The sequence below is a fragment of the Centrocercus urophasianus genome, unplaced genomic scaffold (genome assembly GCF_019232065.1).
Source record: "Centrocercus urophasianus isolate 14NV4802_14NV808 unplaced genomic scaffold, USGS_Curo_1.0 seq_33, whole genome shotgun sequence".
NCBI lineage: Eukaryota > Metazoa > Chordata > Aves > Galliformes > Phasianidae > Centrocercus > Centrocercus urophasianus.
Genome location: NW_024884900.1, coordinates 1076840 through 1100398, shown reverse-complemented (window position 1 = coordinate 1100398; position 23559 = coordinate 1076840). Strand labels below are relative to the sequence as shown.

General features: G+C 50.9%; 1 protein-coding gene across 7 annotated transcripts in view; it reads right to left on the bottom strand.

The window, feature by feature from the left end:
* Window positions 1-23559, bottom strand: part of MSI2 (musashi RNA binding protein 2) — a 185605-nt gene that overhangs the window by 52749 nt on the left and 109297 nt on the right. For all 7 annotated transcript variants that reach the window (XM_042829936.1, XM_042829937.1, XM_042829939.1 and 4 more), the window contains exon 7: window positions 19618-19666. In XM_042829936.1, the coding sequence (XP_042685870.1) occupies window positions 19618-19666 (49 nt within the window). The remainder of the gene's footprint in view (window positions 1-19617; window positions 19667-23559) is intronic.

Sequence of the window (23559 nt, the reverse complement as noted above, 5' to 3'; positions counted from 1 at the left end):
GTCAGGTAACGATCATTTAAGAGGAGGTTACAATCTTGAGCCAAGGGCACCTAATACCATTACTGAACTTGTTAAAACCTGCCAAGCAAGTCATTATTTCTAACGCTATTTCTTTTTCTCTTAACACAGCTTTCTACCTTCCTCCTTGCGCCGCTTGGCCGTAAATCCCGGGCAGCACCTCAGCTGCTCTGCCCAAGGATGGGAGCAAAGGCTGTACATGCTTTCACACCAGCCCAGCTCTGCTGCCCTTCAGTGGGGATTTAATCCTTTCCTCAAAGCAGCATTCTGCATTCTGATCCAACAAGCAGTACTTCTGGCCACCACCTCCTTCTCCTCATCCTGTTACGCCATCCTGGAACAGTCACTCATCCCCTACATCCTCCTCCTCACCCATCCTGCAGTCTTACAGATGCTCACATAAGGAAAAAACAGAGCAGAACAAGCACGGAGCTGCACAGCACCAAAAGCATGGTGGTGGAGGAGCCCACAGGAGCAGCCCTGAGCCCAGCAGCAGCACAGCCCAGGGACAGCAATGCACAGAGATGGGTGCCCACGCAGCACTGTGGCTCTCAGCCCCGGGAGGTGCAGCAGACGCAGCACACAGCAACCAGCAACCCCAACCAGGAGGGAGCGAAGGCAGCTGCATCCCCGGGTAACCCAGCACGGACAATATTATGAATGACACGAGCAAGCTGCCAGCTCAGGAACTCATTACTGTCAAGGTACAACATGGCTGTCTGCCAGGCCCCCAGCTTTCACACTCGCTATGCCAGAACATCCACACACAATTTAATTGCATTATAATTTCAAAAGTGCTTTTCAAACTGGAAAAAGGCATTCACTGATTAACCAGCGAAGAGCAAAATTGTTTATGAAATTGAATACAAAAAGCTACAGAAATGTAATTGGGTCGTTCTAGCACCTAATTTTCAAGCCATTTTCCCACTTATTTAATCACGAGATACAAAAGGAACTAGTGAATTGACTTCATACTAATTAGATTACTCCCTGCGATACTCCAGGCCCATATTCCAACTGGTTGATAGCGCTGTTTTAAAATGAAAAAAAAATAAAAATGCAGCAACAGCTTGTCAGAGCCATAACGCATTTGCTTCCCATCAACCTCATCGCACAGGAGGGCCAGAACACCCAGGCCAAATTCCCTCTACCCCACCAGAAACCACAGGCTTCCCTGTAAAGGAATGAGAACTCGGTGCCAGACCTCTACAGCTGCTCCCCCTGTGGTGCCATGAAGGGTGGTGGGGCAGCCCTGTGTCTGCAGCAGCAGCAAGGTGAGAAGTTGCCCTCATGCTGCCCACAACCCGCTCCATGCCAGGTACAATCCGCTCTGAGCTTCTCCCTCTCATTTTAAGTTTTATTAGGTACAACATATTTGATTATATAATCAAACAGAGAAGGTACATTATCAAGATACTGCAGCACTTCACAGGGCATTTCATCAGCATATCTGGGGCTGTGCCAAAATGAATTAACTTGCATTATGTTTCAAGTACATATTATTGGCTGTATTTGTCTCTGAGTTTAAGCACACACTTGCTCTTACAAAAGAAATCTGAAATCTTTCAATTATAGATTTTTTTTTTTTAAGGTGTGCTTTTTGAGAGCTGTTGTTTTCTGCAAGAAAGAAAGCAGAACACCCCATTCCATTCCAGGAAGTCACTGGGACTGAGCACAGGATGAGAAGTTGTTAGTGTTTATTGATGCTCTTTCACCAAAGCAGCACACAGAACTGCAGGTACCCAAAGCAGGGCAGGATGGGGGAGCACAGTGCAGCACAGTGCAGCTCCTGGAGCAGCACCACCAGGCTCAGCCCTGCCCCGCTCACCCCCCCTCCGGCTCAGGCACCGCAGTGCCCCCAGCCTGACAGCACGACCGCAGCACGCAGACAGGTTGGTTTTCTGTGTGCGCTCGCTAAGCTGTACAGGCTGCTCCCACACCACAGGGATGGAGCCTCAAGCTGCCCTGCTGCCTGCATATCAGTACACAAAGAAACAGAATCAGGCAGGGAACAACAGAAACTATTTCAGGAATTGAGACAAATGCTGAAGAGGGTCAAGGGAAATACCAGCAGAAATGAGAAGCTTAGCCTCGGGTTAAAGCAATACCTCTGAGCAGTGCAGTATGACCCCTCGGGCTATAGCTCCAGGCAACACATAACATTCTTGGACAGCATTAAACCCTCAGCCGAGGCCCCATCCCGCTGCTCATGCACTGTGTCGGTTTTTGCCTGAGCAAAGAATGCATGCTACTGTGAGAAAGTGCCTGGCTATGACAGATGCTTTGAATACATGCACCATTTGTTCCTCTGGATACACATGTAAAGAGCAAGCTCTGCGCTGAGCTATTCCTGGAAGCCCGGCCCAGCGCTGCTCAGCCAGGCAGGGGCACAGCACAGCCAGCAGCACTGCTGCCTCCCTGCGTGGGGGTGAATCCAGCAGCCCCTGTGCCATCTCCGAGCAGAAGGAAGGGGGGGAAATCCCTCCTGTTCATAAGCTCAAGACTGCAGGCAAAGAGAGATAACATCAACTCCTTTGCGACATAAATGCTCATCAGAGCAAACAGGTTTAGGTTGAGAATGCACTTCAAGTAAATGATGAATAACATTAAGATAATCACTTTCTTATATATATATATTTAGAGCTCCTATACATGGGAAAAAACTCTCAATTCAAATAATCAAAGACAATAACATGAGTTAGAAATACAGGCCAGCTTCCCCTTGACAAGGAGGACCACCCGTGGATGTGGCTAATGGGAACTGCCCCATGGCAGCACAGGGCACAGCACTGCCCAGCAGCGTCTGTCATCTCACCAAAGGCACCGGCACCTCTGTGGGGCAGGGATGGGCTGGGAGCTGTGCAAAGCAAAGGTGATTCTGAGTGGGTCTGTGGGGGCTTTGGAGGACTCCCATCCCAATGCTCAACTGCTTATTCTTGTGAGCACAGGCTGCCCTGTTTGTGTCTTCTCTTCTCCCCCAGCTAGATCTGTATTTAAAGAAGACTGACTGTTCTGAAAGATTCAAGGTCAGTTTGCAGGGCCTTCGCTGCAACAGCACCACACTTCTTTGAGGTGCTGTATGTACTCTTCTCTCACTGCACACAAGCTCTTTCCCAGCCAGATGGAACCTGGTGAGGACAGGAAGGCAGGGAGCAGTCCAGACAAGCACCTTGTCTGAAGGAGAACAAAGGCCACGCAACAAAGTGCTCCAAAAGAATGGACAAATAAGTACAAACATTACATAGCACAGGAACTTCTAGAACTAGAATGAGTTCCCTGAAGCTTATAGATCTCTTCTGCCAATTGAAACAGCCTGAGCAGAACTTGTCTCTGAAAACAGAGCTGTTACAGTAACAGCTCCAGAGAGGTCAGATCACACAGGGCAAAGGCTGACAGACACTGGTAAGGCATAACATATACACACATTTTTGATCATAGAATCACCATGGTTGGAAAAGACCACCAAGATCATCAAGTCCAACCATCAACCCATCCCCACTGCACCCACTAAAACATGGCCCTAACAAGCATATGTCCCTAATACACCAGACATACATGCCCTGCCATCTGCTCACATGAGAAATTCAAATCCAGTCCCTGAACACGCAGAAAACCAAAGCTCACACTCAGCACCACTGCACAGAATGCTCTGCCTACCTCCCCTCATCTCAGTTCCCATTCCACACAGACAGGATCCTCCCCATGGGGCAGTGAGCTCCAGGCACAGCAGGCACAGCCACTGTGAGCAGCACTGCATGCATCCCCACAGCCGTGACCTGACACACACCCAGAGCCATCACCTCTGCCCAACCCCATCTGTGCTATTAAACCAGGGCCACGTTCTGCTTTTTCAGCTCTCTGCCTCGCAGGAGGAGCATGGGCAGGATGAGCACACAACGCTTCAGCCTCGCTGGGGAAGAGGAGCTCATCTATTTGCTGGAATCATTTGTTGGTATTACCAATCTCCTCTTGAAGTGACCGCAGTAAACCTAACATATCTCAATCATTTTCTCCACCACGGGAAGCCAGGCATAAAGAAAGCCAAGAGTGTATTTTGGGAGCATGGCTGGAGAGATCCCATTGTTCTTTGCTGCATCAATAAAAGCAGTTTTGCTGTTTGATAGTATAAAGTGCTCGAGAACTGGATGCAGCAAAGGAGCAGAATCACCCTGGGAAAGAAAACTTTTAATAGGGACCACACAGCGCCGAGCAGCTTTGTGACACAGATCTGCTGGTAACAGGAAAACACGGCTCCGAGACGGGCACAGCACAGGCACAGAGCCCAGGTCCCCCTGCTAATCACATCCATAATTTCAGCATGCTTTCTAACACTCGCCAGATATGATGGGAAGCTTTGCTTCCCTGGCAGCTGCTCTTCAGGAGCACATGCTGGCAGGGAAAGCAAAGAGAGGTGCTCCCTGCAGAGTGCTGTGCCCGGGGTGCCCATGCCTCCCCCATCCACTGCTGCACCATCTCTGACCTCCATCGGCCCAGACCCCCACATCCACACCCAGCCAACAGCCTCTGCTCATACCTGCAGCAGCACACAGCACTGCCAGCAGCCCCAGCCCAGCTGATGGAGCATGCACAGTCACGGAGACACGGCCTGGTCCTGCCACGCGGGCAGCAAGGTTCAGGTGAGAACACTTTGCTTCCTGGCCTTCAAGTTGGACAAAGAGATGGCCTTGGAAAAGAGGTGACCTTTTCCTATTGTGTCCACAGGCACTCAAGAACAAAGCTGTGGCAGATATTACCCTGCCTCAATCTCCAGCCTTTGCAGGAACAATCAACCCCAGAGATAGAAGAAACAAAGTCTATGATCTTTCATAGTGTTTTTGAGAAAAACGTTATCACTGACAGTTGCAAAAACAGAATCATTTGCTACAGTGTGTAAAAGCAGCCATGACTGCAGAGAACTGTAATGGGCTGTGGTCATCACATGCAAGCAGTTGCTGGGGCTCACCTTAGGTATGAATCAAGTTATGGTCACCAGATTAAACTACCAAGGGTAAAGCACATAGTGCCCCCCCTCACTTCCCCCTCCCTGCCTCTCTGCAAATGTTCTTTTGCTCTGGGATTTCCTCCATCAGTACACAGCTCCTCATCACACACACAGTCTGGCAGCAGGGGAACACAGAGCTGGCAGCCCCAAATTTCTCCTCCACTGACCTACACTGCTAGTCCAACTTGAAAGATAACGAGCAAACCTCTGGGGCACAGCACACACAAAAGCTGCCTGTCTTACTAACAAGGTAGGGATGGCCATTCCCACAGGACCATTGGGTGGCACTGGAGAGGTGTGGGGATGTCGAGCCTGTCCCCATCCACATGGGAGGCAGAGGGCTGACCAACATGGGGACAGAGCTGCCAGGCCCACATCTCCCTCACCCATCAGTGACCTTGGGCATAACCCTACTCTATAGGACCTACATCTTGTGATGCAGAAAGGGAGAGCTGCTGTTTGTAAAACAATCGGGATGAAAGTCCCTACAGTACATATGGAGAAAGAAAAAAAAAAAAACAACAAACCAAGAAAAGCCTTGCAGCTCTGCGAGGCACAGCACAAAAGCCTTATTGCCAGTCAATGGGAACAGACTATTTATAGCTGAGGATCATTAACTGTATTAAAAAAAAGTTTGATGTTCTCTAACAATCTATGTCATTTTAAAGCGCTGGCCTTCCCCTGACGGCCGGCTGATAACTGGAGCGGCAGTGCTGAATAGAGGTAATTATACGCTAGTTCAATAGGCTGAGCCCGCAACTGCGCGGAGCCTCCTCTGAATGCAAGCATGTCCTTTCCCCAGGGCTCCTATTTAAATATTATGCCAGCTCCCACAGCCTACCGCAGGAAGAATGCTGCTATGCATACCCTCATAAAACTGCATAATTAGGAATAATGCTTTGGTTTTTAACAAAATAAATCACCACACACCAAAAGAAAGTACTAATTCCAGCCTACTGCTGGAAGATGCCAAGCAAGGGGAGCATTCTTCTCAAGCACCAACAGCACATATTGCTGCGCTGCTGTGAGCTGGAGGGCAGGGCTGGCAAGCAGCACAGCCACCTCCTTCACGCTCCTGGCTTCTTCCTCCTTGGTTCCTCAGGCCTCCCCACTCAGGCTGCTGCCCTTTGGGTGGGTGTTCCCCTGCACTGAGGGGTCACACCACAGACACAGACTCCATGGAGAGGTGCTGGTTCTGCCGTTACCACCCCGGCTGCACTCCTCTGAGGCCGATTAAGACATTAAGGACAAGGCCCAATTGATTCCCATCCGGCTCAAAGTTTATCAGCTTGTAAAAAACACACAGTCGAGGAAACACAGATAATGCATTGCTGATCGTTATCACCAAGAATATAAAGCTTCTGTGATATGACACATCGAACATATGGTTTTAAAGACTTAATGCTTTGATCTGCTGCATGATGCCACTGTCATCTCAGTCTGGCAGGACTGACACCCACCTGACATCAGGCTTCCATCAACTGCATGGCGCACTCTTTCACCAGGCACACAAACAACACGGCCCTGCCTGGTTATGCCTCAGGCGGGCACGCTGCAGACCAGCAGCTAAAATCATTTCCCTCCATGGACTGTGCAGCCATGGGAGCCAGTATAAAGAGAGCGATCGATCTATCAGATTACTTCAAAGTCTGCTGAGCCCAGCTGAGGTCCTCTGCCCTGCAATCTGGTCTTTAAATGGGCATCACGCACTTAACCCTGAGAAGGGACTGGGGAGCCCAGCAGACACAGCAAGAGGCAGTGAGAGCCAGACACAGCAGGTTTTGCCACACTGCAAGGACAAGGTGGTCTTTAGTCCCTCAGCTGTGACTTCCCACACCTGTACCAACTGTACCACATCATTCTGAGCAGAGGGAACGGGTCCTTTGCTTTAGATGGAAATCATCACTCTCAACTAAGCATCACATTGCTTCTCCTCTATCAAGTCTGGCACCTGCAAACTGTTAAAGCCATTTAATGAGCTCAAGGCAGCGGACAAAAGGCAAGTACATTGCTATCCACCACCTGGCACCAACAGGCAAACCCAGGTACAGAGCTGGGCCCTGCCACCAGCACACAGAGAACCTGCAGCAAGGCTGAACACAGCCAACCCTGCCGTGTCCCCTGCAGCAGAGACAGCAAGCCGGTGTATGGCACCCATTAACCAGGGGCACTCTGACTGCAGCTGCCCTGAGCATGGGGATGGGTAGAATGAGAGCACGGAGAGGAGCTGGGTGGCAGAATACCACCGGTGCTGGGTTTCTCAGCAAGGCCAGAAGCTCTAGTAATGCAATGCCAGAGCCCGCATTTGCTCCAAGAGCAGCTAGTCTAATTACCTTGCCAAGCCTCCTGCGTTGCTAAGAACCTTCCCTTCGAACTCTTGATAATAAGGGCTCTCCTTCAAAATACTCCACGCAGCCCTTGTTTCCCAAGTTGCCATAGCTACAAAGCGGTGTTTCCGTGTCCTTTCAGCCTGGTACAGCTTTATTAGCACCCGGCTCCCACGAGGGCAGCAGCCAGGCCTAATGCTGCTGATCCTCCCTGCTCTGCTCACAGCCCCAAACCAGCCCCAAGCCCCACACCGCTGCGGTGATGCTTTGCAGCAGATTCCCCTGCATGGGCACTGAACCCCATCCCTCACAGCCAGCCCAGGGCCACTGCTCCCCTGCACTCTGACCATGCTGTGCTCTGGAGATAACCCCAGCAGCACCCGGTTTATCTTCTGCTCACAAGCAACACAAAAGCAGGCTTTCCACCAGTCAGTCATGAAAACTTCCAATAGATCAGGAACAGAGATATCTGCAGCATGCTTCCAACCTGTGCAGAAGGGGCAGAGCTGCACATGGAGGTTCTCAGCACAAGGCTAAATACAAAAATACATTACAGCCTTAAGTTCTGTATTTTTTTTTTTTTTTTTACTTCCCAAAAAACTTTCCCCTGCAGGACCAAATCTGACCTAGATCTCAAATAGCATATTTCCTACCCATTACCTGAAAGGCAGCATTTTCCTCATTTCCACCCCTGTACCAGATCTATACACAGTGGCTATTCAGGTCCTTCAGCTGGCAAGAACTCCAAACTCCCAGGAAAAAAGAGAGGAGTGCGGATGAGCACACGATCACCCCTTACTCCAGCAGCACTGACATGGCTGCCATCCCCAGCCTGGGACATTCCTGGCAGCACTAGCAATGCCCATCTCTCAGCAGGCAATTAACTGGAAGCATTCAGGATGGAGCTTCAGATGAAGAGCAAACCCTCAGCCACTAAATCCCATCCTCAAATAATGAGGCTTTATTTTCATTCCATAGCAATAACATTGCACTGCACCCTCTTCCCTTATTTTCCTCCAGGATGTACCATTAACATTAAAAAAATAATCCAGCAACCAGCTTCCACCTCCTCTGTACTGCTCACCATTTAATTTGAGAATTAAGCTCTGCTAATGGACACAAACCACCATTCTGAGCGTACAGGCAGCGTTAATATTTGAGCAAGCCAACAACAACAACGACACAGAGGACTAATACATGCACGGTCATTCTTTCTAGCAGGAAGGATTCAGTTTTAATTTTCACAGAATATTAAAACCAATTTTAATTAGATTATAGTGGTGCCTTCCCAGTAAGTGCTTGCAAGGGGAACTCTGCTGCACAGGAACAGGCAGAGCAGTGGAGGAGCCCAGCTGTCCCAGGGAGCAGCTCATCACCGCCCTGCTCCGAGGCGGCTGCTTTCCCCATCATGCCCACCTCACACTTTGCAAAGAGGCTGTCAGAGGCATTTAGTCACAATCATTTCTCTGGAAAATGAGAAGCGAGCCTGACAAACAGGAGTGTGAGAGAAGAGAGAAGAAACAAATCTGTCAATACGTGAAAGACATCCTGTTCCTTCCCAGTGACCCTACACACCAAGGTCTGCCGCTTCAAAGAATAAAAGGGGAACATCTCCAAGGAACAGTTTGTACATGGCTGAGACCAGCACTGCCTCTGCTGGGTTTGTCTTCAACAGACAACGAAACCACCCTTACGCTTCTGCTACAAAGGGAAACTTACAAACAAAACAAAACAAAAAAGCCAAAAAGTCTTAAACACATAAATATAAGCTCACCTTCTGTATGCCCACAGGTCAGAGCTCCAACAGCAGCAAGGAGCAGCACCACTCGAGACACAGCAGCTCGGAGGCACAGACCACCGCTCTGGGGCATCTCCTCCTGCTCTGCCCAGGGAGCACATGGACGCCTCTGCCTCTCCCCACGGCACCCCAGATTTTCTGCTGAAACCCTAGAGCAGCTCAGCACACCCAGGAGCTGAGCCCAGCTGCAGCCACTTTATATCTCCTCTGCAGAATTAAGTACACCTGGGCACTGCCCAGCACCGAGGGCTGAGCCCACCTGCAGCTGCCTGACTTCTCATCTGCAGGATTAACGACACCTGGGCACAGCCCCCAGAGCTCTGCTCACACCCAGAAGGACCAAGCACAGCTGTGAGGCAGGAACGGTTACCAAAACCCTCAGTGAACGTCTTGGCACCACAGCATGGCTGCTCCTTCCCCTCCCAGTCTTGGACAGGAGCTGCCCTGCACGTGGCACAGCACAGCAGGGAAGGAGGCGCTGAAGACCATGGGCACACACCCCAGGGGTTGGATGCAGGGCACAGCTCTGTGTGCTCTACTGGGGTCGTTGCTGCAGGTCAGCCCGAACAAAGTGCACATCATCCCCTGCCACGTGCTGCTATGCTGGTGACGAGTGCCTTTTTAGAACTGTTTTCCCTTCTTTTTTATTTTTTCTCCTTCCCACTTTTTACTCAATCGGCCGCAGTGTTTACAGCTCACTACACCACAAATCCTTATTTCATGTCACCCACTGGCCCAAGCTGTCCCCACTCACTGCTTCTCCCAGACAAGTTAATAAGATGGAAGGCTCCCTGGAGGCCTCGAGCCAGCGAACATTATCACTTGGAAGCAAGGCAGAAATACTGACACATCGGAAATGACTTCAAGCCTATTAATTACCCTTTCTTCTGCGGCAGATCTTTGAGAGAGAGCCTGACAAATTGAAAGGCAGGAGAGCTCATCCTTCCTGCCCCAGAAAAGCCCCCACCCACGTCAACAAAAGCAAAACACCTCTCCACTCGAAAAAGCCGCTTTTGTTTCGCTATCAATTAATCTGTTGACAATTAGCTGAAATGGAGCTGCCCTTCCTCTCAGCTCCCGCAGGACACAGCGGGCAGAAACCCCACACCACAGCCAGACCTGCACCCCGCAGCACAGCCTGCCCCTCCTGCGAGGCATCCGAAGCCCCCGCACAGTTGATCCTGTTCTTCAAGTATTAGATAGTAAATGCACTCCTACATGCAACGTGGCTTCTACTGTGGGCTTCCAGCAAAGTCTATTGTGGAAATAGATGATTGGATTTCTTATTTAAGAGCTTCATATTTGACAGAGTTAATTCTGATGCAAAATAGCCACACAAGTCCGGATGAAGTCACTACCTTCAGCGATGGCTTCATTTTTAAGGTTTTCACAGTTCCTGCTTTTTTTTTTAAAGGCTACAAAATAACTTGAACAAAATCTTTAAGCCATTACCTAGAAAACTATCATTAAATCATTTGTTCCTTTTTATTAGTATCATTGTAATTAAAGAGAATCGTATTTCAAAAATACATCTTCAGCAGCACTTATCACAACCCATCCCCGCAGCCTATCAATTAGTATTACAATAACCTCGCTCCCTTGTTGCCTTTGCTATTAGCATTTTGATTGAATGTCTGTTGAAAAGTGACTGGTAACAGAAGATTGTGTTCAGAAAGTAATGTTTCTTTATTCGCTTTCATTGAAGCTTGTCTAGTTGTCTCCAGTTCCTACTCAAAAGAGACAAGACAGCTCCAAAAGCAGTAATTTTGATGCAGGATTATTTTTTTCTTCTCTGTGAGGTGAGGTAGATTGGGTTAGGCTGGACACAAATGCTATTAAATCACTCGATGGCAGATATGGGAGCTTCTGCTGCTGTGACCCCAGCGCACAGGGCCCACGGCGGTGCCCCAAGCACACGGGCAGGGCTGGCGAGCATCCCGCAGAGCCTCCGTTCTACCGACCATTAATAATGCATGAACTACTGGGGGAAGTTTTGGGCCATGTTTATCACTAATAGTTCCGAATGTAAAGGGCAGCAATCCATTACACGGCCCTCCGCGCTTCGGGAGCATATCATGACAACTTGGGGAGAGCTGAGTTCTGCAGCCGTAATAAAGCCCTCTAACAAAGGACAGATCTGTAACAAACGTCATTAAGGAGAGGAAATGGATGCATTCAGCAAGTACCATGAATTATAAAGACAAGAGTTCATTAAATCTACTACATTAAAATAAAAATGACCTGCCACGTCAGACAGTTCTATTTACTGATATTCCCACCGCTGATGCCTTCCCACTGATAAATGACATCCAGCGGGCACAGCGCGCGCTCGTCACAAACATTTCAATTACCCAAACGCGCAGGAGTCTCGCAGCGGCACCGCGATGCCAATAACAACAACCTGAGCCCCAGGAGGGCTTTTCTGGCACTGGGGGCAAACAGAACGGCCCCACAGCCAAACGCTGCTGCTGCCACCCGCCCCGGGGCAGCACCCAGACACAGCAGTGCTGAGTTCGATACAATCCCACAGGGCCACGGTGCAGAGCAGGGTGAGGAGCAGCCGTGCCACCCCTGCGTCGCTCCCTGTCGCTGTGCCCCATCCCCAGCTGAGCCCTGCTGTCAGCCCTGTGCCCAATCCCTGCGGACACCCCGTGTGCCATCAGCCCTGGCTCTGGGAAGCCCGTGCCCTCAATGACCCCCTCCCCTCGGGCAGGCAGCCAAGAGCTGATAATGGTGTCAGGTAGCAATTTCATTTTTAAAACATTCTTATCAAAGACTTAAGGTGAAAGATAAGAAGAGCATAGTAAATCACCATAAAGGAACCACTGTATAGGACACGGTATTTTACAAATCAAAACAGTTAATAAAATGAAAAGTAGGAATATAAAAACAAACTGGGCCATTCTCAGGGAGAGGCTGGTGCAGGGCTGTGAAGAGCTGACAGGCTCAGTCACCCAGTGCAGGGACACAGCACTGCATGCACCCTCCTGGGCTACACGCTCAGTCACACACCTCTTCATACGGACCCATCAGTAAACACAGACACCTATTTTTCATACCACTGCCCACAGTTGCTGGGTTCTTCTACCCAAGTCACCTGACCTGGAAAGCATCTGTTGTTAATGCCACTGTTTTATTATTTATCAAATCCATTTCTTCCCCCGATGACTAATTTCCTGCTGCAGCTGCTCCCCTCTGCGCTCTGCAGCTGCTCCTGCCCTGCGCTGCCCACCTCCAAGCCCTGGCCGCGGGGACGCAGGCAGGCTGCTGCCCTGCAGGGAACCCAACAGCCGCTGTGAAGCTGTTACCACAGTCACACAGAACAGCCCCTCACCGGGCTTCTCCCTGGGGACGTGGGGGGATGGGTGGGGGCTGTACATGGGGTTGGGGGAGGACTTTCCCAGCACGGTTGCCCGGAGCTGCATGCCCCATCCATAGCAGTGCCTCTGGCTGGATGCTCTGCTGGGCGTGTGAGCATCAGGAGGTGTTTCTAAACAGATCTCCAAATTATCACATTAGTTTAAGGTGCTTTTCCTGGTCCAAAAACCACTATATAAATTAACAACAACAACAACAAAACCCCAGCAAAACCGCTGACCTGCACTCTTTTGCAAGAAGCTGTTCTTCAACTTATTCTATCACACCCAGCAAAAAAACCCACCAGATGTTCATACCTCAGCTATAGGTAAAAAAAAAACAACATACAGAATAAGCAGAATCACTCCTTGCCAGAATGTATTTATCAAGTTAATTAAAGAAATCTTGAGTTAAAACCTGGTGTTCTGGGAAAGACACTGGAGCACAGGTAAGAGGGCACTGATGGGGAACAGTGCAAAGCACACCAGCTCGGTCAGTGACAGCCCTGCATCCCAGCACCCATGGCAGTGATATAACAGCCCCTAGGGTGCTAACAGAGGAGCACTGATGAGGTGGGATGCACCCATACAGGAGCTGCACTCTTTGTTTTAGGGCAACAGCTGCCTAGAAAGCAGCACTGCTCAGGGGCAGCGCAGAGCTTCTGGTGCCACCAGCACTGTTTGTGTCACCCTGACTGCTGGATTCCAGAACCTGAGGAGGTGTTATCTGTTTCATTAGATCTCTGGGAGCTCTGAGCTGTGCCCTTCTGCAAAGAAAGGCAGCGGCAGCACACGGGCACTGGCTGGCAGCAGGAAGGTATGGGAGGAACGTGGAGCAGCACTTGTGCCCCCGCGCAGCTAGGAATGCCCCCACTGCTTTCAGAAGGCTCTGAAACCTTTATCATCACAGCAGATACAGAGCATGGTTGTCGCAGGAAGAAATCTGAGATCTATGCCCCAATGTGGACTGAGTGGCTGCACCAGAACGCTTCCAGCAATGCACTGGGAGCAGAACAGAATGCAGCAGGACGGAGCACTGCGGGGTGCCCCATGCTCCCATCGCACATTTTGCAATAGCTGCTGCCTTCTCAAGGTCACTCCACCGATTTTAATTCTGCTCGCTGTAGTAAGACTACCCATCTATGTAAATGCTGCATTTTGTTCTCCTCCTGCTTCTGGCTTTTCTGCAATTAACATTTTCAAACAGTCCCACAAGACCGCAGCAGTACCTGATAATCACGTCTGCTGCTCCATGCAGGAAGAAGGCTTCTGGTCCCACCAGCGAGCAGTCAGAGCGGTGCAGGCTCCCTTCCATGCAAAGACCATCAGCACTTCTGCTAATTTCTCTGGGCTCACACCGGCTGCCCAGCAGTGGGGAGGAAGGTGGCAAAGTGCGGAACTGCAGTCCTACTAAATGACCTCCCTGCCTTCTCAATGCTGTGAGGATGGTGCTGCCTGCTCCTGCTGCAAGCACTCATCCCATCCAGCATGCTGACAAGTAACAGAGCCATTATAATTCAAAAACTGTCTTAAATATTTGCACAATCCTCACCTTCAGGTTCCTGAAGAACCTTCCAGAGATGAGAAGGGCTCCACTGATTTACTTTGCACACTCCAGCGCTACCATAGTCTAATTACACTAAGCTGTTGACACCGCTCAGCACTGAGTGAGTGGGAGCTCCTCGAGGCAGGGACTGTGAACTGAGGCTCCATGGGATGGAAATGCCCCTGTTCCTCTGGAGGTTCTGCTGCCCCCAGCCCGGAGCTCCACCAACTCCTCCTCTGGGATGGGTGTTCCAGATCCCCTGTCCTCTGCAATATTCTTTTAAGTTGGTATTTACCTTAGAGTCTAATTGTGCAGCTGGAGATTTCCAAACTAATTGCCATGTTGGGTTTGCAACCTTTACTGCAGGTTGGTGGGACTTTTTTTTCCATTTTATTACCACATTTGTTTGTAAAATGAGAAAAATGTCATGCCATCCCCTGAGTGCCGCTAGCAAGCCGAGCTCTCCCTCTTTCAGAATAAGCATTCACACACGTCTTTGCCTTCTGTGTGTCCCAGACAGTGCAGCTGTTGGCTCTTTCTGCTCCTCTGGATGCAGCTTCCACCACTGGTCCAAAATGGAGCAAGGAAGAACAGCAGCAGGACCCAGCTGGGCCGCTGCTCTGAGCCTCAGGTGGTGCTACCCGGTGTGGGGCTGGCACAGAGCAGCAGCAGCCACCCGAGACATCCTATAGTTACCTGGAGACGTGTGGCCAGCACCAATCTGCTGCTCTGACACAGAACCTCCCAGGATGCAGGGCTGTCACTGTCTGAAATGCATTTATTCCTGCACCTCGTGCAAGGTGCTCTGATGCAGCAGCAAGTGGCGCCGGCCAGGAAACCAGAGCCCAGGGCTGAGGGGCACAAGGCTCGGTGGCCCCTCCTGCTCGCTTTGCGGCTGCTGGCACAGAAGAAACAAGTGGTGCTGGGAGCACCATGCAGGAGGCAGGGCTGGGATACAGCGTGCAGACCCACATGGTGGGGGATGGACATGAGTGGGCTGCAGGGCCATTCCAAACCCACAGGCTGCAGCCCGGCTCCTGCATCCCACCCGGCGTGGGTCTGACCTCGGGATGGGAGGCAGAGAGCTGGGAGCGCTCTGCTTCAGCCTTGCTGTCATTAATATGGTTTATGACATGAATATTTATAAGTGAGGATGTGATATTAAAAGTGTACACACATGAAATATTAATATGGCACGTGTCATAACTGCAAACCCAACAGATAGGTGTGAATGATGGCACTGTAGCTCAGCCATCACCACTTCCACTGATAGGTCTGTAAATGGTAAATAATATTAACTAATTAATCTTCACAGCCCTCCTTGGAAGTTTTGAAGCAAGTATTTGCTTACAAACCATGTGCAGCTCCTCTCCCCAGCCCGCTGGGTGGGCAGCAGACCGACACGGAGCTGCTGCTCCTCACAGCACCGCCCCGGGTTGGGCTCTGCTGCTGGGAACGCTGTGCTCTGCACAGCCGTGCTCTCCAGAGGCTCATTTACGAAGCGATAGAAGCGACAAGGGAATAAAAGCCATCCTCATCCAGCAAAGCGCTAACAATAATGCTGCCTCCATTTATATCTTATGTCACGCCTTTCATCCGAAGCTCTTACAGCACTCACTGCACTCAACAAATGCCAGCCCCGTGCGGATGCTTTTCCAAAGGCCCCGGGTCAGAGACAGGAGGAGCTTCCCTGCAGCCCCCTCCTTCCAAAGGCTGCAGGCTCCATCCCAGCTCCCCAGGCGCGGTGCAGCAGACACAGCTGTGCTCCGGAGGACCAAAGCAGGCAATGACTTCTCTATGTTTTAAACACTCTCCTCAAAACCGCTTAGCGATGTCTTTTTAAACGCACGTGACCTTGCTCTGCTTGAGAGAGACGGCGATAAACAAATAATTGCTGTGACTCTTAATTATATTTATATCTCATCTAGAAAAATGTCAATTAGAACTTCAGAGGTCAACTGCAAAACTGAGGTTCTGGCAGTCGGGCAACGCAAAAGGCAGTTTTACTCCTGAGAAAAGCACCCTCTCTGGCAGAGCCTGGCAGCGTCCCGCTGGCAGCACCTCCTCTTCCTGCAGTGAGCACAGGGGCTGCACGCCGCCCCCCTGGGCAGCAGCACTGCCATGCAGTGCAGTCACTGAGCTCTGCGCTGGGCTGGGGTGATGCTCTGAGCGCCCACACGTGGGACACCGCGCATCGCGCAGACGGTCTGACTTTAATTTTGTTTAGTTTTCAGATTAAAGAAGCCCAAATCACATGCTGTCACTTCCCTCCTCTCTCCCCTGCCATTCCTAACCACGTGAGAGTTAATTGATATGAAAATAACTCTGGGGGCTGCACGGCTTTGGAAAACATATAGCATTACATTTAATACCAGCAATTACGACTTGGGGGATTCAATCAGTCAAAATCTTTATTTTCCTTTCTGCACAGTCAAGCTGTGGGACTGCTGCAGCACAGCACACAGCCCTGCAGGCAGCACGGGGTATGGGCACTGCCCACAGAGAGCACCCCAGGGCACCACCTCTCCCCATCGCCTTCTCCTGACTAGTGTCCACCTACTTGCTTAACAGCCACAGAAAGAAAAGGGAGAAAGGGGTTCCTGAGCAAATTCATTCATCAGGAGACACTGCACCCTGCTTTCCCTTCTGCTAAGAACCAAGGGTGGGGAGGAGATGAGCCTGCTCCCGCAGCCCTTGCTCAGCAGCCAGCAGCTCCACGCAGGGCACCCCCAGGGATGTGCTCCACACCTGTCTGTGCAGTGAAGGCAGAAGGGCATCATCATCTTGCAAGGTTCCCTCCAACCCCAAAGATCAATAACTAATGCTGAACTCAAGATTTTATCTGCTCTTTGCAAGGGTAACGAAATAACACCACCCTCGCTTCTACTTTCCAATTACTGAATCCTTTCAAGACTGACCCAGTAATTTTCAGCTCTGTGAAATTTTAGGCAGCAAAAAAAGTGATAAAAGTGATCTTCCACAGCTCTTACAGAACTTGTGTGTTTTTAATCCCTATACAGAAATGTAGAAGTACAGTGCAGGGCGCAGAAATTCCACATTACCAACCTTACCCAGAAACAAATGGAATCATAAAAGAAGGCAATGCGGACAGCGGCCTTCTACACGTCCACCCTTTGCATCCCACTGCTGAGGAGGGGCCTCGCAGCACCAGCCTGGTCCCACCAAGGTCAGACTGCTTTTCCAACAGAGCTCCAAGCAGCGAGCGCTGCTCCCACGGCGTGCGCACAAACTGCCAGCTGCCCATCCGCGTGGCGAGGCGGATCAGCAGGAGACGCAGCAGCTCTGCCTCTCACTTCCTCCACAGACCATGAAGGAGTGACGGGGTATCAGAAAACAAAAGGACATCACAGAGGAAGCAAAGTGGTTCGCTTGATAATATTTTAAAGGGTATGAAAGTTCTGTGCTCCATTGCTCCATCAGTGTTTTATTTGAGGCCTCCCAAGGCATTACTAACACTGCTCAGCACTGAGCAGTTCTGGGATTGCCTCCATCTGTGGGGGTTACATGTGAGCACGGCCACACCAACTGCTACTGGAGCACACAGGCAGCACACATGGGACAGCCTTACACCAACAGACATCCCCCATTTCCTTCCAGCAGCAGAGAGTGAATTCTAATACTTTTCCTTGCCCACGTTGATCATTCTAGGCATACACTAACTACAGTAAACCACAGCGGATATTTTATCTGCCATTTCTCTTTCCCTTGGCTAATTTGACGATACAGATTGCAACCCACAAGTGGTTTTAAGAATTGCTATTAACGCTGCTGCTCGCATGCTACTGCATTTTAAACGTGTTTCCAACACAATCAGAATGTCACAATTTGTAAAATCCAGGGTGATTTTATAAACGATCGATGCCACAGAACCCGCTCCACGATGACAGCCTGCCCGGCAGCTCATTAGCCTGATTAGTGGCAGCTACCTGCACAGGGAAGGAGAAAATGTCTGGGGAGACAGGCTCAGCTCAGACACGGGGCCAAAGACGGCTGCGCCTCCTGAGTTGTTATGCTTGCTTCTTCCTCCCTCCGCTCCATGGCAGAGGTGAAGGTCAGAGCTCAGCCGCAGTGTCCCCCTGCTGCAGGGCTGGCTCCTTCCTGCAAGAACTCGGGCTGATCCCAGCAGGGCTGCCCTTGGGCTGTGAGTGACAAGGACCGCTGCTGACCAGGAAGCTGAAGCAGCCGTGGCTGAGACAACAGCTGTGTCAATTGAGCAAGCCCCTCCAAGGGCCACCCCGCAGACATGGCCGGAGCGTGAAGGCCGCAGGACAGACCTCCAGCTGTGCACCCCTGCGGGAGCCACAAGCTGTGCTGCCTCCAAACACGCTTCGTGAGAGCAGGAGGAGGCAGCACCCATCGGTCCCACTGCAAGGGAATGGTGGCACAGTGCTCCTCATGCCCCCGGGGCTCCCCAGCTGCCAGGGCTCTGCTGGAGCTCTGCTCCTCAGTGCGAGGCGCTCACCCGGACAGCAGCATCATTTATTTCTGCTGAAAGGAAAGGCCATAAAGCTGAAATAATCCTCAGCTCATTTTCACAGAGCTGTACAAGCAATAATGAAACCTTATCTGTCCACTGAAATATGTGGATGGGATTCGTTTTCTGGAGATCTTGCTCACTGTTATCGACACACGATGAGCAGCCCCAAACTTCACAACCCCAGCGAAGGGCTCGGCACCCTGATATCCTGGTCTCAACCTACTACTTTACACCCAGCTCACCCCAACACCCACCGCCCTGGTACAGACTCTGCATTCTGTGACATGGCTGGATCCAGGGAGAACAGCCATGGTCCTCAAGCTTTGCAAGCCCACTTGGTCACCTTTCCCACAACTACATGTAAATGATATCATCTGAGCCAGCAGCCAGGCCGCACTGACTCTGGGCCAGGGAACATCACTTCAGGTTCCCTGAAAAGCAGCCCCAGCCAACCCCAGTGCCACCAGCACGTCTGGATCTCAGCACTTGTGTGCCACATGGCAACACCTGGTGTGAGCCCAGCACCACTGCAGGACCCTGAGCTGTGAGCGTGGCTCTACTAGGAGCACTGCAAACAGAGGGCAGGTGGGCAGCACAGCGACCAGCACTGCAGGGATGATGTGTGCGCAGGGAACAGGAGTGCACGCAGTTCTCCCAGCAGGGTCGGGGCTGACCCTGCTCGGATGCACATCCCATGGGGTGAATAGTGGGGACACAGAGACTTTCCCTCGTTCTGATGCAGCTCCCTTCCCTGCGGCACACGCTGGCGCCGGGCTTCACCACCTCTGGGGACAGCACAGAGCCTGACAGTGATCCTCCCAAACGTAAGTCATCAGGCTGACCAGAGAAATCAGCTCCAATACGAAAACCCACATGGGACGTGGCATTACATGTCACACAGCCCTTCCTCCATACACCCACAGGACACAGGAAGCTGTCTCAAACATGAGGAGTTCTGCTGATTTAGCTCCACTGCATTTAGCCACACGGTCACCATGCTGACACTGATTTTGGCTGTGCTCAGCATGCCGACTCTGTCACAAAGGTGATGGCTGAGCTGCTGCTCTCTTACCTCTATGCCTGTTGGTCGTCTTGTCAAACATAAGCATGGCGTCCTCTACCTGCAAGACACAAGGGAGAGGCGTGCTTAACACACCCAGCTGGGTTGGCAGAGGCACACAAACACAGCGGGATGATGGCGGAGGCCTCGGCTCAGGCAGTGCAGGTGCATCACATCTCCTTCCTCTGGCTCAGAGTCAGCATCGCCCCTTGGAAACCTGCTGCTTCCAACCTGTGCGCTCGCTGACATCTGATCCTAAAGCAGAAAAGCGGACGTTAGCAGTACTGACACCCTACAAAGCCCAACGTCCGGGCGGCCCTTCCAGCTCGCCATGCCCCACCTCAGCCTCTTTCCCTTTTGTAGAGATAAAGGAGGGCTGAGGAATCATGGATGCAAATCACGCCCGTGACTTCTCCAAATCAGTGCTGCTGCCTTGGCTGTGAATTGGGAGGTTTCAAGGAGCGGGAGCAGGGCAAAATCTGGTCAGCCAAGAAAGGTATTCAGAGGGTTTCAAAGGGCCCTTTGAAAAGCTGGAGGAGAGGGCAGAGGGAGGGGGAGAAAGTTTAATTCGCATCAGGCCTGGCATTTCCACTTCAGAAGAGAGATGACTGATGAAACGTACTGAAGTGCAACCAAATTGCTTTCAACTTTCATTACTATTTGCATGATTTATTCCACCTCCGTTTAATCTGTGTAGCCACACCTAACATTTTACACTTATTTTAGAAGGTTGTTGGGCTGGGATTTCTCACCACGTTTTGAACTGGTGCTCAGGGGCTGTGGGTCAGTCCTGCACGCTGCAGCAAAGGTCCTGCAAGCCCTGTGAAAAGACTTCCAGGCTTCCTGCTCCTTGTTTGAAACCAGGGGCTGATGAAAACCTACACCATTGCTAAATTGCAGGAGACATCAGGGATGGTTATCTTTTTAAGGTGTTTTTCTTCCATTTGTTTTGGTTTTTTTTTTTCCCCACTGATTTCTATGAGATTTTCATGTATTTACACTCAGGATTTCTACAAACCACACACCTTAGAAGAGTTCACAACATCCTACACGCTCCCCTCACCTGTGCAATGCCACCACGGACTCCTCCTCCCATCCCAGCAGCCCCTTCCTGCTCTGTGCAGATGGCAAAACACAGCTCAAGCCTTTTAACTGCTGCATTAAAACACACTCCAGGATACAGCAAAAATGCAGAGCAGCAAAACCTTTTATACCAGGGTGCATTTAGCAACCTGTCTCTGGTTAACTTGCTCTTGACTTCTGCAAAGTGCTTTGCAAAATGTGTTAGCAGCAGCTAGAGACAGACAGCAGCATGCCTCCCTAATGCCCACCATCCATGAGACCTAACAATGCTGATGCAATGGAAATCCAAACCACACTAAGCACAAAGCCACTTGTCCTGCTGCCTCTCATCACTTGGAGGAAGAAGATTCACAGGTCTGAGCAATACTGGGATGCTGATAAGGACGGCGCTCCGCCCACCACGAGCACTGATCTCCAAGTAAGGTTACATCTATACAGCAGATCTTGTCATTCTCGCAGCTCTTGGCCCCACGGGCAGTAAGAATGACCCCTTGCACTCAGTGCCAGTTCTGGAGACCCAGAGACTCCTGACTGCGGCTGGGAGCTTCAGGCTGGAACCCCGGGTGGGGGAAGCAGCTCCTGCAGCCGGTGTCAGGTTTGGATAGAGCGCACGGTAACAAGCAATAATCAGGGGGGTGTTCTTGGAGCCAGCTGGTGCCCTTCTAACAATGCCTAATTGGTTATCTTTTCTGCTTCCTAAGGTCAGAACATTTTATCTCCGTCTCTGCCCTTTTGGAGTTTACCCCACCCTGTGTTATTTTGTAGGGCAGCCATTGTAGCAGAAGAATAGGCTCTTTCCTCTATAGTCCGGTGACACAATGAGACTTCTTGAAACCTCCTGAATAGACAGAGTGCAACGGCCAAAGAAAAATTCTATTAATGCTTTGCAAAATAAAACATCTGAGAGCCGGTCAGACAAGCAGGAGAGGAAAATCAATACGCAGAGAGCAGCGCTTAGAGAAACTTTTCACCGGTTGCAAAAAGGTGGTGAGGGTACGGGAGGGAGGGGGAGAAAGAAGCTGATTAATGCAGAAAACCCATCAATGGTATGGAAATCTGGCAGAACAGCAAGAGCTGAAACTGGAAGAATTTGAATATACAAAGGGCTGAATAGAATGAGAAAACCACACTGCCTCACACGCTGCCCGTTTCTCACGGTTCTCTGTGAGTCTAACACAAGCGGCTTGTTCGAGCCCTCACCAAGGAGAAATAAGGGACGCAGTCAAGGTAACTGGCAGGAAACCCCGTAGTAAGCAAATTGATCCCTGCTGCAAGGGGAGAAAAAACACAAAGCCTGCAGATGAAACTCAAGGCGTTCGGTAGCGGTGACCCTCCCGCAGTTCACCCCTCACAACGCGGCTCCTGCGCTGCCCTGCGCTCGGAAGCTGCTCTGCAAGGAGAGCTCTGCCAGCCTCAGCCCAAAGCCTCGCTGTGTGCCGCAGGAAGTTTTCTGCAGGGTTGAAGCGGGGCTGCGAGGCCCATCAACTCCCAGACCCGTGCTCCCCCCAGGCCCTCTCCCCCCAGGTCCAGAGTGCCGCAGGGCCATCCGCCCCACAGCACGGCATGGTGCTCCGAGGCAGCCCTGACCAGTGCACACTGCTATGGAGGCCAGTGTGAACGGCTGCGTTACAGTGCTCAACTCGGAGCTGAAAGGGGTTGATGAATCCTACCTAATAACGAGCAACTAATGAGAGAGCACTTCAGAACAAACAGTGTCTCTGCACTTACAGCAAAGGAAAGAAAGTTGCCACCCAACGCCAGGAGCAAATGGACTCGGTGTGGATCTGAAGGACTTCTCCCCTGCACAGCACACACCATACCAACACCCAATTTAGACCCGGCTTCTTATACAAAGCCCAGGTAATGGATTTTAGTTTGTTTAACCTTTTTTTTCCAACCTACTTGGGGCTCTGAGAACAGGAAGGGCCAGAGCATTGCTTTAATCACCGCCTGGAAGGAGGAATAAGGACTAAGAGGAGAAAAGAGAAAAAAATGGGGGAGCCAAAGGCTTTAATAATCCTCACAGCTCCAGGCTTATTTAAAATATGCCCAACTAGTTCACAAAGGGATCCACGGAGATAAATCTATTTGATTTTCTTCCACTTTAATGGCGACATATATTTAAAGCAACAAAACCAGGATGACCTAAATAAGATGACTATTAATTGTACTCAGAAAAGCTCTGAATTTAATGCAACGGATCCAGCCAGAACTAGAACACACGCTTTTCTTCATTCATTCCTCCCACTTTCCTCTTAAGGATTTTCAACTCCTCTCCTTTGCCCGGGTCCGTCCTGAGCGGTCAGAGATGATCAAACGCGGCGCAGCCCATCACCGCTCGCGCCCTAATGAGTGAGAAGGCTGAATCCTCTCTGCGGATGAGAGGCAATTCCGTGAGTTGCCCGAGGACAGCAGTTTCAATCAGCCGCCGCAGGCAGCTGAATCTGCCGCAAAATCAGTGAATGCTCAGCCAGAAAACGGCAATGACTCAAACTGGGGATTTTCTGGGAAACTTCACGTCTGGTCTTTCATTTCTGCAACCTGGATTTGGGTGCTGGGCCTCATCAGCTGCACTCAAACCAGAGCTGTCACCGGTTCCCACAGAGACCACCCTGGGACAGCCCAGGACCACCCTGCGCAGGAAGGCTCTGGAGGCACAGCTCCACGTCCCGCACGGCCCTGCAAACCCAGGGGGCAGCGGGAATAAATGCAGCCACTGTGGCTGCTGTTATTTACAGGGTGTCTGCGTGCAGGCACGGGAATGACAACAGCCCCTATTTCATGTTCCCAAGTTCTCTTTTTTTCCCCTTTGAATCAAGTTTGCTCATTCGGTGCAACCTCCACGGAGAAACCACTGACTTTCACAGCTCC